At 44.5% G+C, this 18,078-nt stretch overlaps 1 protein-coding gene across 6 annotated transcripts in view; it reads left to right on the forward strand.

Moving 5' to 3' along the window:
* Positions 1 to 18,078, forward strand: part of LOC130358582 (serine/threonine-protein kinase Nek5-like) — a 72,262-nt gene that overhangs the window by 44,920 nt on the left and 9,264 nt on the right. For 5 of the 6 annotated variants that reach the window (XM_056562022.1, XM_056562021.1, XM_056562023.1 and 2 more), the window contains 9 exons: positions 262 to 431; positions 1,780 to 1,843; positions 4,368 to 4,487; positions 6,591 to 6,680; positions 7,508 to 7,603; positions 8,716 to 8,796; positions 10,861 to 10,947; positions 15,687 to 15,774; positions 16,919 to 17,068. In XM_056562022.1, coding sequence (XP_056417997.1) covers positions 262 to 431; positions 1,780 to 1,843; positions 4,368 to 4,487; positions 6,591 to 6,680; positions 7,508 to 7,603; positions 8,716 to 8,796; positions 10,861 to 10,947; positions 15,687 to 15,774; positions 16,919 to 17,068 — 946 coding nt within the window. The remainder of the gene's footprint in view (positions 1 to 261; positions 432 to 1,779; positions 1,844 to 4,367; positions 4,488 to 6,590; positions 6,681 to 7,507; positions 7,604 to 8,715; positions 8,797 to 10,860; positions 10,948 to 15,686; positions 15,775 to 16,918; positions 17,069 to 18,078) is intronic. The other variant, XM_056562024.1, reaches the window with a different exon arrangement.

Consider the following 18,078-nt stretch of genomic DNA (forward strand, 5'->3'; position numbering starts at 1 on the left):
TTTTATTATTCTCTATGGAAGCAAGGAGGCACTGTACCTGACCATATCAATCACTTGCCACATTTGTGACATCAATAGGATGACCTGTCATTAATACAGTGCCACAACAAGAAACAAGGTACTGCCAATGTGAGTAAAGCATGGGATTTAGAAGGTGACCATATAACGTGATACTACAAAACAGTGCGGGAGGAACTAAAAGTGTCCCAGCTTTAGATCATAAAAGGGTTTGTATGTTCTTTATATTGATAATTTCATTAGGTGCCTGGTCAGAATTGGGTACACAAAGAGGAAAAGTTACCACCGGGAAGGATGAATGGACAATATGAACATTACTATGCCAAACTCAACAACATACAACACAGGCCTTATGAATATCAACCTCACTTTGGCCCACGAGGAAACCAAAGAGTTGACTCCCCACCTCAATGGTAAGTGATCACTAAATGACAATTAAGGAGGATAAATGTATTTTACTTATGAGCTTACTGTACACCATAGAATAGCATGGGCCCTATTCAAAATGTAACAGGGCTTTCCACATACTATGTTCCATTTATAATACTGTTGCATATGGTAAAAGGTTTTTGCCCCCTTAGGTACCAGAACCAAAGTGCAACCACAGCTTATTGCTAATATAATGGGAGAGCACCCTAAGAAGGACCTTTTGGCTGGCATCCACCCTGCTATTACCATGCAGTGCTTGATAGGACAACCATAGTTTGGTAATACAAAAGCTGCCATGCAAAAAATATTGTAATTTTAACAATGATAGTAGAAAAAATGGGCACTCACCCTGTTAAAATAAATGTAGCTTTTCTTTGTTTCATGCAAAAATTGCTCTCATGGCAAGGGATAAAACAGACCCGGCAGCTGCCGGGTCTGTTTTATCCCTTGCCATGAGAGCAATTTTTATATGAAACAAAAAAAGCTCCATTTTAAGGCTGCATTCACACTTCGTTTTTACATTATGGGTGCCGGATCTGGCTAGGGGAGGGGCAAACCGGGCTCTTCCGTACCCCAGCCAGACCAGCGCTGAAATCCATTAACTTTAATGAGCCTACCGCAGTCAAACGGTGACTCCAGTCGACTCATTTTTTACCCGTATGCGGTTTCCTGACCGGACCTAAAACCGTAGTATACTACGGTTTTAGGTCCGGTCACAAAACCAGATACGGGTCAAAAATGAGCCGACCAGAGTCACCATTTGACTGTGGTAGGCTCATTAAAGTAAATGGATTTCAGCGCTGGTCTGGCTGGGGTACGGGAGAGCCCGGTTTGCCCCTCCCCCAGCCGTATCTGGCACCTGTAATGTAAAAACGAAGTGTGAATGCAGCCTAACAGTGTGAAATTGTGCCCATTGTGCAAAAAAACTACGTTTTAACATGGTAAATCAGTGCCCATTTTTTACTAACATTGTCAGTTTTTGTATTACCGGACTGTACTTTAATGTGAGCACCACCCTTATGTTTTTGTTGCCCCGCTCATACGGGAACACATTTTCATAAATTCTTGCAACCCCTAGTCCCTTATTCCTTTGTGTCTAATATTGTCATTTTGATTGTAAATAAGCGTTAAATGATATAAGTTATATTGTTTTACAGTGCACATTTAATACAAATAATTTAGAACTACCTAAACCATATCCTTTCCGGCAAAATATCTTCCTAGCTATCTATCTAAGCAGACGGTGCTCCCTATAATGTATGTGCAGATGCCAAATGATATGACTTTTAGTGTTAATGTGTATAATAATTAACCAATAACACTGTTTCCAAGGAATGACTATTTGCAGAGGAAACAGGAGGCAGAACGAATAAAAATGAAGGTTGAAAAACAACTGGTGAGTAAACATTCTGCCCTATGTAAATTCATATGAAAAATCACAAAATTGTCCCCAAATAATCTAATACTTCTACTTAAAAGTCAGTCTGTAAATTTTTTTTTAAAAAAAACGAAACGTGTATGAGACCAATGGCCCTGTAACATACTCATGAAAAGGATACATATGATGCCATGAATCCAGTGTGCAAGTGTTAACTCTACTGACAAATGCATTTTTATGGCACCTTGAAGTGTCAGAGAGGCGTGGCCTAGGGTAATTTGTGACTTAGGGCTGCAACGCCTCTGTACTGTAAATAGCCACCCTCCTGCTCATTGACAGAGGCCAGTGAAGTGCTGCACTTGCACCAAAGTTTCCCATGCTGGCACATGCGTGATGAAAGTTATTGAAGCCAGGGGTCCGAAAAAAATAAAATATAAAAAAAGATTTCCACTAAAGGACTGCAGGAACTCAGTTCCCATGCATTCCTGCAGGACTTGAGCCCTGATTGAAGCCAATCACTTACCTGTCACACTTACTGGACCTGCGCAGCAAGATATACAGGCTCCAATCTCTCCCCGAGTTGTCATTCTGGCAGTACAGGTGTCAGACTTTAGCTGTGTAAGCCGAGCCCAGCTGTTCTGTCTGTTGGAGGGAGAGTGAATATTTACAGCCCAGTGGAGTTGTGGCCCTAGGGCACAGAAGACCCTAGGCCACACCTCTCTGACACCTTATCAGGCAATTAAAATACATTTTTCAGAGGAGTAAACACTCTCATTCTGGATTCACAACTATCATGTGAGAGCATGTGACAGTGCTGTTGGTTTCATATGCATTTTTCAGGTGATAGATTCACTTTAAGGGTAGGGTCACACGTGTCGTATTTTGCTACATATTCTCCTACCCACTAAAGTCAATGGGTATCAAAATCAGCTGCAGAAAATACGGCACCTTTGACCCTACCCTAAAGGGGTTGTCCCAAATGTGGCGTGCGGGGTGTGCAATGTAGGGCAGCTGTTGTAACCTTGGGGGCAGATGTTATTAACCCCTTCTTGTCGTGACGCCAGGGCGTGGTTTAGCCTCAACCACCTGAAGGTAATACCGCTGGTCCTGGACTAGGCACGGGGGCAATGAAGACACCGACGCTAACAGAAGTTACGGACAACGGTAGCTTTACTGGGGGTAGACAGAGGACACAGTCTATGCAGTACAGCCAATATCCCAAGGAGATGACCAGTGACACAGGGGGACCTCGCAGGCTTGCTGGGACTTGCAGTATGTAGAAACACTTTAGTGCAGGTCATGGTAACTATATAGAAGACTTGACTTGACAATTGACATGAAGATGACTTTGAGCTTACTTGGGCTGACTTGTGGCTGCAAACTTTAGGCTTGAGGCCTCCAGTGCTCTGGACACACTCTGAGACGACTGCACTGGACCTCAGCAGGAATAGCAATGAGCTAAGAGAGAGATTGCAGCCCCTCCCCAGGTTTAATAGGGGGGCTGTGCAAGGAGCCCATAGGTCACTTGGGGGGTCACCTGGCCACTAGTGCCTCCTGGGTAACAATCACATGGTAACAGCTATTAAAGAAACAGTACATTTTATTATACAACTTACGTACATAGGGGATAACAGATAAAGGTGGCCCTAGGGACATGGAGAGACTCTGCCTGACAGGGCAGGAGAAGTACAGAAACACTATCCCGTACTGGGCCACCACACAAGATAAAAAAATGATTCCCTTTCCACAGCATATGGGACTATTTAGTAATTGGGAAAGCTTTTCTATGGGACTTCTGAACCTTGCCTCCACCGGACATTGCCTCAACTTTAAAATAATGTAGAGGTGGCTGCGCATATGTGGCGCCGACTCTTTCATTCCAGGCACCACTGACTTCTGTTCTTGTGATTTGGTGAGGATCATAGTGACTGGAAACCCAGAGAACAGCTAGTTATCCCAAGATTCAAAGTCCAGGGGAATAACTTGGGATAATCTTGGGATAACCCCTTTCATTCATATAGTAGTAGGAACCAATAAGGGTTAAAAATCATTACCAACAACAAATTATATTTCAGGAATAGAATCACAGAAAAAGGGCCATATTTACCAATACAAAGGGCAGGTTAAAAACCATTCTGAGCAGGATGCAGACAAACCACAGTGATATATAGGGGAACAGAGTTAAAAAATACACTCAGGTCACACCGGTGGAAAATACAAAAGCAGAACTTGATGCTGGGATTACTTGTCCTGCAGCAAAGACCTCATGTGCAGCCAAGCACTGTCCTCGGCGGTTGGGTGCCACCATTACTGAGGCCAGTGATCGGCTGCATCGGTCACATCGGTGGACAGCATGTCATCCCTCCAGGAAAAGTACACAAAGACTGTGTGGAACCACTGGATCATTGGTGCTGTAGCAATGTAGGATTCCACAGGTGAGTAATAGTTGGTTTATTATTTTATAATACTTCTTTTGGACACTTTTTTGATCCCCTTCATAGGAGGATATACAATGTTTTCACCTCTTGGTGTTTGTGTCTAGGGGCTCCGTCCTTCGTCTGCTGATCACCATGGTAGACATATACCTGTGACACGGGTGGACGTGCAAGTTAATCATGCAGGGAACAGATTACCACAGAAACAACACGCCAGAGACCATGAGGTACTGGGATTATTTAGAGTTGCATTTTTGGAGGTGATAAAAGTTGACAAAATCAGATTATCAGCCACTATAAATGCAAGACAGTGTCGGTAGGACTAAATCCGTACCCCAAGTTTTACTGCAAGTACATTCTGAGAAACAATAAAATAATTTATAAAAAAAAACCAGCAGCGCTCATCCAGATTTATTAAAATATTAGTAATAAACCTCTTCTGCCACGGACGCCTGCGGTGATCATTACGAATTTATACACCGGAGTCTGGATTGATCCGGTGCGGAGAACCCGTAATAAGCTGACGTGGAGGGGGTACCAAGTATTAAGGTTTTCGGTCCCCCCCACTAGGAGTGAATAATACCAAGTATACATCCTGAGTCCTCCTATTGTACCTAACTAAGTGATATCTCTTGAGCGCTAGCACTGTTTTTTCTTGTTTTCTTCACATGGAAGTACATTCTAGAATCCTTCTTCTATTAGCTCTTAGGTAGCATAGAGATACTTTGCATACTTTACTCTAAGAGCAGCCTGGTGGGATATTCTGGTTTGGTATACATTCTCAGTCATGTTCTAAGACTCCTAGTTGAAGTGAAACACTGACTTTAAAGGGTTACTCCACTCCTAGACATCTACAGGACAGGGGATAAGATATCTGATTGCGGGGGTGCCCCCCTCCCATAGACATGAATGGAGGGGACATGGTGTGATATCACAAGGGTGATGACATGTGAACCCAGCATTCGGAATGAAATTTTCAGAATGGCGTGCTGGAGATAGCAGGGGTTCCCAGCGCAGGACCCCTGCGATCAGACATCTTATCACCTATCCTTTGGATAGAGGATAAGATGTCTAGGGGTGGAGTACCCCATTAAGGTAAAGCTACCTGGAAAAGGTGATGTGAGAGCTGCTTTGTATATCTTTTTTTATTTAACAAAAGAAACCAAGTGAGTACATACAATGGTGGACATGGCCCCTTACATAAAAGAAAAGACACAACACTGATTGTGAACTCACATAAAAAGCCTTGAAGGGGTTGTCTTATGGATTTTTTAAAAACTTTTCATACTTACTTTAACTCACCTTCCAACTCTACCTCATAGCTCTGGTATTGGGGCACCCTATCCATGGCCGTTGACTCTGCTTTCCCCTGAGCTGCCGAGTGTAGCATCTACAGCCAAAGAAACTGACAGTACAGCTGGCCAATCACTGGCCGAGGTGGGATACCCCTGCGACCAGTTATTGGCTGAGCAGCGCTGTGATGACAAGTCCACAGCTCGGCCAGTTCTGCTAAAATAGACTGTGGAGACTGGCTGAAAACAGGGTGTCCTAGTCCTAGAGCTACGAGGGACTGATTAAAGGTGAGTTAACATGTTTTTCTTTTATTAGACATACTGGGGATACTAAAACAATAAAAAAAAAACAGGACAACCCCTTAAAGACACTAGGTGAGCATTGACAAAATTACAAGCAATGCGTTTCATACAGAAAATGATGCACTAGAGAGTCCAACTCTCAATACTTGGTGAAGACTCAGAGCCCAAAGTGGGTCCCCTTCGGGGTTTTATCTATGAGCCGAATGGCAGAAGTAACACAGAAAACTCAGGTGTAGAAAAGTGAAGAATGGAAACCAGTAGGGGAAGAAGGGGAAGGAGAGGGAAGATGGAAGAAGGAGGGAGAGAAGAGAGAAGGATGGACAGGATGGGAGATAGGAGGGGAGAACCCTGCATACGGAGCATGAATGGCTTATAAGTCTTCATACAACTGTATGGCACTCTCCCCAAGGAGAAACAGTCCCCCTTTGGTCCCAACCAGAGAGCAGTAACTGTGTACACAAGGATCACTATTAATATTAATAAACTGGTCGGGGGAAGGATTGATCTGATTTTCCTATAGATTTTCTTGTAGCCGTGGATCTTGATGCAGCAATAAATCTCTATTATGTGAGAGACATGACATGTATGTAATCTGTATTTGGCAATTTTACAATAATAAGTTACTTCTAGAAAATATTTCTATGAATCTAGCATTATTCTCCGATTTATATAGGTTTTCCTTATCAATAAACAAATCCGAGAATATTAAATATATATGTAACATTTGCTTAACAGGAATATCTGAGACAACTCGAAATGATCCGCCAACAACATCACAAACAAGTTAGAGAGATCAGACTGAAAGCTGCCGCCGCTGCCCGTCAGGTGAGCTGTCCCATTAACAACATAAATATCATTGGGATAGGACTTAATGTATGCTAGAATGGGGTCATAACCCAAAGGGCAGAATAAATGGCTTATATGTCAGTTTTCTGGTTTTTCAAATTTGTGCGAAAAGCACATTTAAGCAAAACTTTGCGTCTCTGCGTTTTTATTCCGTGTTTACCGTTTTTTAAGTGGGCAGGGCTTAGCATTTCCTTCCATTGCCCCTTACATTTACTATATTGTACACTATAAGTTGGAAGAAGCTATAGTGGAAATCTACTTGGGGTACTAGCTGACATAGGTCTCTGTGTGTGGCACATGGGCGGTCACAGAAGCGCCAAATTAATAAAACTGGCACATCTAGCTTCAGCGCACAACCAGCATCCAAAATGACATTCTTCAAGGGGTTTTCTGGGAATAAATATTTTTAAATGCAGAGGCGGTGCTTGAAAGATAAAAAAAAAAAAAAAAAAGGAGGCATACTCGCCTGCCCTGATCCCCTGCAGCTGCCGTCTTCCCAGTCTTGACTGTCCTGTTATTAAATAACAGTTTGTCCACAGTTTCACTTTAACATCAGGTTATTAGATCTATGTGGCCTTGATGTATCATATATATGTCTGATTTTTGTCTCCGACAGATTGTAACCAATTGCAGCTCATTTTAATAAACGAAAGCTGATCTACGATTGGTAGCTCTTTGTCTCAGACAAAAATCAGACACATTTTTGTCTCGGACAGATTGATAAATCTGGGCCACAGTATGTATCATTATATTAAGTCATGATAAATGTGCATTGGAAATGTAACTGCTCATATGGCTTTTTACAGGAATTTCCTAAAGCAACAGACGGGACATATCTTGTAAAGCCAGGAAACAAGGCAGGACAATTTCCTGCAGACCGGCCAGATGGAGAACAGGCTGAGGTAATGTATAGTTAGTTGAATAGCTACAAGTGTTTAGCAAGTTGTCATAGCACCTTGTTTTAGTGTCTATGGCAGTGTTTACCAACCAGGGTGCCTCCAACTCCCAGGATGCCCGGACAGCTCAATAAAGCACACGCAGGGAGACTTTTCATCCCCATTACATCAAAAAATTACAAAAAGTTGTATATTTGTGCACAAAAAAATTGCAACTGTTTGCCAGTTTGAACCGCGCCAATTAGGTGGGCATGGCTTGTAGTGAAGGAATCGTGGTTTGGCACAAATGGGGCCTGGTCACCGCCGAATTTTGCCAAATTTGCTACAATCCCGCAAACTCCTGTTAAGTTGTTAAAGGAGTAGTCCAGTAGTGACCCAGTGGTGAACAACTTATCCCCTATCCTAAGGATAGGGGATAAGTTGCAGATCGCGGAGGGTCCGACTGCTGGGGCCCCCTGCGATCTCCTGTACAGAGCCCCGACAGCCCGCGGGAAGGGGGTGTGTCGACCTCCGCACGAAGCAGCGGCTGACACGCCCCCTCAATACAACTCTATGGCAGAGCCGAAGCGCTGCCTTCGGCAATCTCCGGCTCTGCCATAGAGATGTATTGAGGGGGCGTGTTGGCCGCCGCTTCGTGCGGAGGTCGACACCTGCTATCTGGCCGGAGAGCCGGGGCCCCGTACAGAGAGATCGCAGGGGGGCCCCAGCGGTCGGACCCCCTGCAATCTCAAACTTATCCCCTATCCTTAGGATAGGGGATAAGTTTTTCACCACTGGACTACCCCTTTAAGTACACTCCTACCTATACTCTCACTGACTGTTATCAAAGCATTACGCTCTGCCGCAGGGGCCACGCCACTTCATAGTCTAAAAGGCCAGGAATTTCCCGCTGCCATGTTGCCAACTGCAAAGTGTTCATAATAAGTGCTATATGTGTGTACATAGAATAAACACATTATTATTTCACTGCAATAAAGGCAACAATGTGGATCAGTGTAACAGAAATCTGTCTGGTGGAGCAGGTGCCTCAGTTATTACAGTCACTGCTTCTCCCTTCTTATATACACATTTCCCATCACAAGGTGCTGATGAAGATCCTGTATATTTATATATTTTAGGAGATTCAACTACAGTTTGACAATATCCTCAAGCAAAACAGACTAGAGAGAAAAGCATTGGAAGAGAAGTATAAAGTAAAGGTAAGTTTTATGTTTAACATCCTGCTTTGTGCTACTATTGAAATAATAATAATAAAAGTTAAATAGTTTATTCAAATAGATAGATTTTGTATGATGTCATATATATTATAGAGAAGTAAGTGCAACCCGACAACTGTTTGGGCCCGTGGAAATAGGTGTAATGGGTTCTTTACTCCCCACAATTCTTGCAAATAAAGCATGGATTAAATTAGAAACAGAGCTCAAGTCCTGCAGGAACGCATGGGAAGGGAGTTCCTGTACTTTTTTCACAGCAGGAAGTTCCCATTAGCAGAAGTCCTGTAGGACCAGCCCTTGAGTGGAAATCTTGAGTTCTCACACTTTATTTTTTTCCACGACTAGACCCCAGATTAGAAACAATGGGGGAGATTTATCAAAACCTGTGCAGAGGAAGAGTGGTGCAGTTGCCCATAGCAACCAATCAGATCGCTTCTTTCATTTTCCACAGGCCTCTTTAGAGGCCTGTGGAAAATGAAAGAAGCAATCTGATTGGTTGCTATGGGCAACTGCACCACTCTTCCTCTGCATAGGTTTTGATAAATCTCCCCAATTGAGTTTATCTCAAATGGTCCAAGATTGGACCATTCACTCAGGTAGTATAGATAGTATAGATAGGTATGCCTATGATCAAGGTCCACAGTGTCCAGTCGTGGTGTTGTATCGGTGGTCCAGTACTTATCAGCTGCTGTATGTCTGGAGGAAGTCATGTAGACTTCTGCCACATCTGTCTCTGTCAGGAACTGTCCAGAGCGGCAGATGTTTGCTATGGGTGTGGTGGCCCAGTACAGGAGTTATACCCCTGTACCCTTGCTGCCCTGTCAGGCAGCCTCCCTGCAGTGTCCCCTGGACCCCCGACACCTGTCCCCTTATGGATATTTATTTTCTGCCAAGTGTTATACCATAAAATGTATATAAGAGTGTGTCTGGAGTCCATAGGAGGCCTCAAGTCTGTCCTGCAGCCACAAGCCTTCAAGTCTACAAGTAAGCTACAATCACCGCTTAGTCAGTCTCAAGTCAAGTCAGTCACAGTCATCTATTGTCAAGTCAGAGTGGCCTGCACTAAAATTGTCCAAATCTACTGCAAGCCCTAAGGTCTCTGAAGTCACTGGTCACCTCCGTGGGCCTGGCTGAACTGTATAGACTGTTCCATCTGTCACTCAGTAAAGCTACTGTTGTCCGTAACTTGGTGTCGCAGTCATTATTGCCCCCTTGCCTAGCCCAGGATCCAGTGGTATACCTTCAGGTGGTATTGAGGATAAACCACGCTTATGCTTCTGCTCTAGGAAGTTTCTGAAACGACAAAGGTGCTAGCAGAGAACTATTTCTGACTGGAAAGACTACAGACAACTTCCTCCAGAACATACAGCAGCTGATAAGTACTGGAAGGCTTGACATTTTTATATAGAATTAATTTACAAATATGTATAACTTTCTTTGAACAGTTGATTTAAAAATAATAGTTTTCTCTGGGTTACCCCTCTTATTAAAATTAAGATATCAGGAGGTCCTCTTTAAAGGGGTACTCCGCCCCTATACATCTTATCCCCTATCCAAAGGATAGGGGATAAGATATCTGATCGCAGGGCATCCTGTCGCTGGGACCCCCCGCGATCTCCCTGCAGCAGCTGGCGTTCATTTAGAACGCTGGCTGCGGCATCGGATGGCTCGTGATGTCACGCCACGCCCCCTCGATGCACGTCTATGGGAGGAGGCATGGTGGCCACGAGGGGGTGTGGCCGTGATGTCAGTGCTGCATCGCTAGTCATCAGGCACAGAGCAAAGTTCGCTCCATGTGCAGGATGACTACGGTGCCACAGCAAAGATGACAAGGGTCCCATTGGCGGGACCCCCGTGATCAGACATCTTATTCCCTATCCTTTGGATAGGGGATAAGATGTCTAGGGGTGGAGTACCCTTTTAAGTACAGAATAATTTCTTCCAAACTGCATTTAAGTGATCTTTATCTTGTTAGTTTCCATATCCTGCACTAGGACTATAAGGTGAAATTATCTTTATTCTTCATGATGTTATTATTTGATTTTCCAGGGTGGAATAAGATTTGAAATTGACATCACAGAAGAGTTTCAGACAGATGGTCCCACTGCTGATGACCCTAACAGAGAACATGAAGAGGTCTGAGAAACTTTATTCCTATACACCTCAGCTTTTTATACTTTACATAACTGTGGACCAGTGTTCTAGATCTTCTATTTAAGGTTGGATGAACATATAGTTGAGCAATGGTGCTCCCAGGCCTCATTATAACATAAAAGGGGTTGAGCTATCAGGACAGTCCATAGTTTTGTGGTAGCCACGGGGGTGCTAGGAGAAATACCTTATTGCTTTGTGACGCAGGGACACCGTAAGCTTATACATGGTCCGAGGTTGGAGACAGCTTCTCCTGGGCCAGACATGGGGAGTAAAGGAACACCCCAACGTCAGGTTCTGGATAACTGTCTATACTGAGCAGGGTGCAGACGGTATTACACGGACAGTCTGGTGTAGAGTAAGAGGATGCAGCGTAACTCCTTGGGAGCCCTGTTGCCTTGCTGGGACATTGTAGCCTCCTCCGCCAGGGCATGAACTTCCACCGTGCGGTTGATCCTTGTAGAATGACCGGATAAAGTAGATTTGATCTGGGCCTTCCCTTAGAGCACACAACACCTTTACCACACTGATGCTCTGGCTAAACTGGGGCAACTCCTCCCCTCACTACACTATACGGGGAAGAATTTAGGCGTTCCCATTGGCAGGCACTGCTCCTATGTTTAACCAGTTAAGGACACAGGGCATACAGGTACGGCCCCGTTCCTGAGTCCTTAAAGGGGTACTCTGCCCCTAGACATCTTATCCTCTATCCAAAGGATAGTGGATAAGATGTCAGATCTCCGCGGTCCCGCTGCTGGGGACCCCGGGATCCCCGCTGCGGCACCGCGCTATCATTACTGCACAGAGCGAGTTCGCGGTGCATGTAATGACGGGCAATACAGGGGCCGGAGCATCGTTACGTCATGGCTCCGCCCCCCATGACGTCACGGCCCGCCCCCTCAATACAAGTCTATGGGAGGGGGCATGGCGGTTGTCACGCCCCCTGCCATAGACTTGCATTAAGGGGACAGGCCGTGATGTCACGAGGGGCGGAGCCATGACATCACGCTGCTCTGCCCCTGTATCGCCCATCATTACGCACAGAACGAACTCGCTCTGTGCAGTAATGATAGCGCAGTGCTGCAGCGGCGATCCCTGGGCTCCCCAGCAGCGGGACCGCAGCGATCTGACATCTTATCCACTATCCTTTGGATAGGGGATAAGATGTCTAGGGGCGGAGTACCCCTTTAAGGACTGAGGGCGTACCTGTAGGTACTGAGTACCGCTAACAGGGTTTAAACCATTCTCACAAGCGGAGAACTGGTTAAACCCTGTGAGTCTCGGTTGCTACAGGCAGCCAGGACCCACGGCTAATGCCGGGCACTGCCAATCGGGCCGATGCCCGGCATGAACTTTTTAAACGCTGCGATCAAAGTTGATTGCGGTGTCTAAAGTGAAAGTAATACTATCCCGGCAGCTCAGTGGAGCTGATTGGGACAATCGCAACAGAATCACGATGTCATGATCAGCTTACTGCACGACGGCAGGGTCCTCACCTGCCTCCTCATCGTCCGATCGGCAATCTACTGGTCCATGCCTGCTCAGAAGGCTGGAGCAGAAAAGCGCAGACAACACTGATCAATGCTATGCTATGGCATAGCATTGATCAGTGTATGCAATCAAAATACTGCATGGTATAGCCTCCTAAGGGGGCAAAAAAAATAAAAAGTAAAAAGTGGTTAAAAAAATAAGAGTATAAATGTGAATAAGCCCCCCCCCCCAATAAAAGTTTGAATCACCCCCCTATTTCCTTTTTTATATATAAAATAATGTAATTAAAAAAAATCATGTGGTACCGCCGCATGCGTAAATGTCCAAACTATTCAAATATAAGGTTAGCTAAACCGCACGGTCTGGCACACACGTTAAAAAATACCAAAATTGTGCATTTTTGGTCACTTCATATACCATAAAAATATTAATATTAAGCAATCAAAAAGTCCCATCAAAAACAAAAATGTTACAGGGGTCAGAATTTGACAATTTTAAACATACAAATTTTTAGTGCATGTAGTTATATATTTTTTTTAAGTAGTAAAATAAATAAAACCTACAAAAAATTGATATCCCTGTAACCGTATGGACCTACAAAATAACGATATGGTGTCATTTTTACCAAAAAGTGCACTGCGTAGAAACAGAAGCCCTAAAAAATTTTAATAATTTTTTCATTTTACCACACAATTTTATTTTTTTTGTTTCGCTGCAGATTGTTATAAAATAAATAATGTCACTACAAAGTACAATAGGGAAAGGCTTAAGAAAGGCTGCATGTTAGCTGAAACATTGCCTTCTGTATTTTTGATGGAATAAATACTTTTTCACAAGTTTTTTACCACATCTTAGAGTGCTGCAGTTTTCTTTACCTTACAAAGTACAATGGGTGATGCAAAAAACAAGCCCTTATATGGGTCTGTAGGGGCAAAATTTAACACGTTATGATTTTTAGAAGATGAGGAGAAAAAAACGAGTGTGCAAAAATGAAAATAGTTTTTAGTCCTTAAGGTTAAAATTTTGATGATGATGTCATGCTACATGTGACTTAGTTTGTTAGTATTTAAACTCCGATTTTTAACTCACGTTTATTATGCCATGACTAAGAACCCTTAGAGGTCCGAAGCGCGTCGGCTGCATTGATCCTACAATAAATACCTGAATTTGCTGCACCCAGCGCTGGATTTCTCTTCCTTTGCTTAAGTTGAAAATGGACTGAGTCCCTAACGGGTTAAAGGCACAGTAACATACAAATAACATAAATGAGGATAATAACAACAAAAATAATTATAAAAAATATATATTAATACTTACTAAAGTGCAAACATAATTATTTTTGTAAGGTGTCCTGAAGCAGTCCGAAGCCACAGGACAGCCTTTGGTGCTGGGACACCACATTTATATAACCTATAGGACATATAGGTATCTTATTACGGGCCGCCCCACTTGGGACCAGCTCTGTGAGCCAGACCTGAGAGCTGCAGTTTAGGAATTACTGCCTTTCTTGCAAATTCAGTGCACGATCCACCAATAATCCCCCGCCATGAATTACTTCCCCCAATTGCTGAGGATTAGATATGCTGAGTCAGCTTCTATTTTCTATTATATACATTTTCTATTTTTTTTTCTATTTATATTTCCCCTTATGTTTGCGGTAAACGTCTACATCTTGTCAATAAGGCATGCTAAAATATAACGCAGCATACTAATGTGTGGCCCAAACACAGTAAATACATTTAGTCCATTTCCCAGATGTACCGTATTTTTCGCCGTATAAGACGCACTTTTTCTTCCCCAAAACTGGGGGGAAAGGGTGCGTCTTATACGGCGAATACAAACCTATCGCGGCGGTCCCTGCGGCCAACAACGGCCAGGACCCGCGACTAATACAGGACATCACCGATCGCGGTGATGCCCTGTATTAACCCTTCAGATGCGGCGATAAAAGCTGACCGCCACGTCTGAAGGGAAAGTGACACTAACCCGGCTGTTTAGTCGGGCTATTCAGGACCGCCGCGATTTCACCGCGGTGGTCCCGAACAGCCTGACTGAATAGCCGGGTTAGTGCTTACAGGACACCGGGAGGGACCTTACCTGCCTCCTCGGTGTTTTCTCCATTCAGGGATCCCCTGTATGGCCGGCGCTCTCCTTCCTCGTCGTCGCGTACGTGCGTTGGCGTGCGTAACGACGTGATGACGGCGACGGAGAGCGAGGATACCCGGCTGGCAGCAGAGACGTTCCGGAGCGACGGGGGCACGGCGACAGCGATGGAGCGACATCCAGGGCAGCGGTGACGGGTCCGGAGCGGCGGGGACACGTGAGTATTACCTCCTATGCAGTGGTTTCCAATCTGCGGACCTCCAGGTGTTGCAAAACTACAACTCCCAGCTTGCCCGGACAGCCAACGGCTGTCCGGGCATGCTGGGAGTTGTAGTTTTGCAACATCTGGAGGTCCGCAGGTTGAAGACCACTATTGGGTTCAAAATCTTTATTTTTTTAGATTTTGCACCTATAAATTGGGTGCGTCTTATACGCCGGTGCGTCCTATAGGGCGAAAAATACGGGTATATATTTCCCTTGCACAACTCAAAACATGTCCCAAAGTAAACGTATAGGTGCAGAAAATGGTTTGAATGTAGTCAGTAGTTGGCTATGTTTGGCCCATTAAAGTATGTCGCAGTACACACTGACATCCCATTTTTGACAGGATGGTGATGAACATAAGAGGAAATCATAAGGAAAACAGTCTCTTACTAGGATACGAAAAATAAATGAAGCAGAATCATCTTAGTGACAGGTTAAACATTTTTTTTAACCTTAAAAAAAAAAAAAGGAAAATAAACACGTACACAATGCTATCCATCAGATATGCTTTTAGTATGGTTACATTTAGAGATGAGCGAACTTACAGTAAATCCGATTCGTCACAAACTTCTCGGCTCGGCAGTTGATGACTTTTCCTGCATAAATTAGTTCAGCTTTCAGGTGCTCCGGTGGGCTGGAAAAGGTGGATACAGTCCTAGGAAAGACTCTCCTAGGACTGTATCCACCTTTTCCAGCCCACAGGAGCAACGGAAAGCTGAACTAATTTCTGCAGGAAAAGTCATCAACCGCCGAGCCGAGAAGTTCGTGACGAATCGAATTTACTGTAAGTTTGCTCATCTCTAGTTACATTCCCTCATTGACTGTATTTCTCTGATAGCAAAGGTGATAATTTATTATTTTTACAGGAAAATGATCCTCTCAATGACACATTAACCTTTGAACATGGAGAAAGATTAGAGGGCACCAACTGGCACAAGATTTGTATGGATCAAGGTGAGAACATTTAACACAATCCAATATCAGTTAAGGAAAATACACGGCATGGTCTAAAGCTTAGTTTTTTCATCTGTGGTACGTGTGCCCTAAGGGAATACACCCTATACCTCCTTTTTTATATTGGTGTAGAACACTAGACCAGGGGTTCTCAACCGGTGGTACGCGTACCCCTAGGGGTACGTAATTGGTTGTGCGGGGGTATGCCAATGCGCTGACTATTACCAGCAATGCATTGGCCAGTATTTGTCAAAGGAGAGCGGAGAATGGCTGCAGCAGCTGTCTGTAAAGTACCGCGGCCACAACTCCGGCCGCAGCGGCTTTATGGGAGCTGCGTGGTTGCCAGGCAGACTTTTGACGTCCCCTGACATTGCGCGCATGTGCCACACAGCGCAGGAGGACGTCACCCATCAGTGCGTGTGGCCCACCGAATGGGACTCCAGCGCTGTATACCCGAACAGAACGGGTAATGTTAAAAAAAAAAAAAAGTAAAAACTAAGTGTATGGGAGGGAGGGATGTTATTGTATGTATATATTAGCCCCGGGGGATCGGATGGATAGGGGATCCCCATGTGCCATTATTCTCCCCCCCTTCATCTTAATGCCCTTGTGCCATTATTCTCCCCCCCCCCCCCCCCCCTCTTCATCTTAATGCCCTTGTGGCATTATTCCCCCCCCCTCCCTCTGATCCCCTTTTGCCATATTGGATAATAATGGCACAAGGGAATAAAGATGGAGGGGGGAATAATGGCAAAAGGGGATTAAGTATCGCATTAGTATAAAGGTAAGCACACGCCATTATGAAAATAAGGAATTTTATGAATTATTTTGTTCGTGGGTACCTCTTGCACGTAAGTTCCGCGTGAGGGGTACCCGTGGACATACTTTCACCCTTTGGGGGTAAATTCGCGAAAAAGGTTGAGAGCCGCTGCACTAGACAATCATATCCTTAGGGGCAAGTTAAATCTCATCCCCAAACCATGGGCATTAATAAGGGTTTTTTAATTATGAGCTATATAGAAAGCAAAGGTGACAGTCACACACAAGCCTTGTTGCCTAATATTATCCCCCCCCCCCCCCCCCCCCGCTACAAACATTTCATCCTATCACTGATATATTGTAACTTTGTCATATCTTATTACAGATCATGGAAATTTAAATAACCGAAAACAATGGAGTCCGAAAGAGCCTCAGACACTTCTTGGTAATCTAAGGGCTGTTGCCATCACATCTGAGTGCAATACTATGGGGGAAACGGTGTGGGATGGGGATATCTCCCCCTCTGTCATAGCAGGTAATAGCCAGTCATAATTTTCATATCCTGGATTATACTTTATGCAATACAGTTAAAAAAAAGCCATGTTTGTAAGTGCCACCTGCTTGAAAACCAACCTGTTGTTGCTGTCTTCAAACTTTTATAAATACCTCTTAAAACGATCATGCTTATAAAATCTATACTTGTGACATGTCTGGACAACATGTCAAAAGTGTATTCAACTGATAGTGACGCTTTAAAGTGTACCTGTCGCTTGCAAAAATTTTTTTTTACACAATGTAGATAACATTATATGTATATTTGTAATATACATCGGTTAAAAAAATGTGTATATTTTTGGATAAAAAAATGCTGTCCCTGCTATTGCCTGTTTCAAAATACAGAAAGTGTGGGTGGACAAGCAGGGCTCTGTACACTGAACACAAGCAGGGCTCTGTACACTGAACACAAGCAGGGCTCTGTACACTGAGGACAAGCAGGGCTCTGTACACTGAACACAAGCAGGGCTCTGTACACTGAACACAAGCAGGGATCTGTACACTGAACACAAGCAGGGCTCTGTACACTGAGGACAAGCAGGGCTCTGTACACTGAACACAAGCAGGGCTCTGTACACTGAACACAAGCAGGGCTCTGTACACTGAACACAAGCAGGGATCTGTACACTGAGGACAAGCAGGACTCTGTACACTGAGGACAAGCAGGGCTCGGTACACTGAGGACAAGCAGGGCTCTGTGCACTGAGGACAAGCAGGGCTCTGTGCACTGAGGACAAGCAGGGCTCTGTGCACTGAGGACAAGCAGGGCTCTGTGCACTGAGGACAAGCAGGGCTCTGTGCACTGAGGACAAGCAGGGCTCTGTGCACTGAGGACAAGCGGGGCTCTGTGCACTGAGGACAGGCGGGGCTCTGTACACTGAGGACAAGCGGGGTTCTGTACACTGAGGACAACCAGGGCTCTGTGCACTGAGAACAAGCAGGGCTCTGTGCACTGAGGACAAGCAGGGCTCTGTACACTGAGGACAAGCA

This window comes from Hyla sarda, chromosome 2 (genome assembly GCF_029499605.1).
Source record: "Hyla sarda isolate aHylSar1 chromosome 2, aHylSar1.hap1, whole genome shotgun sequence".
In the NCBI taxonomy this organism is placed as follows: Eukaryota; Metazoa; Chordata; class Amphibia; order Anura; family Hylidae; genus Hyla; species Hyla sarda.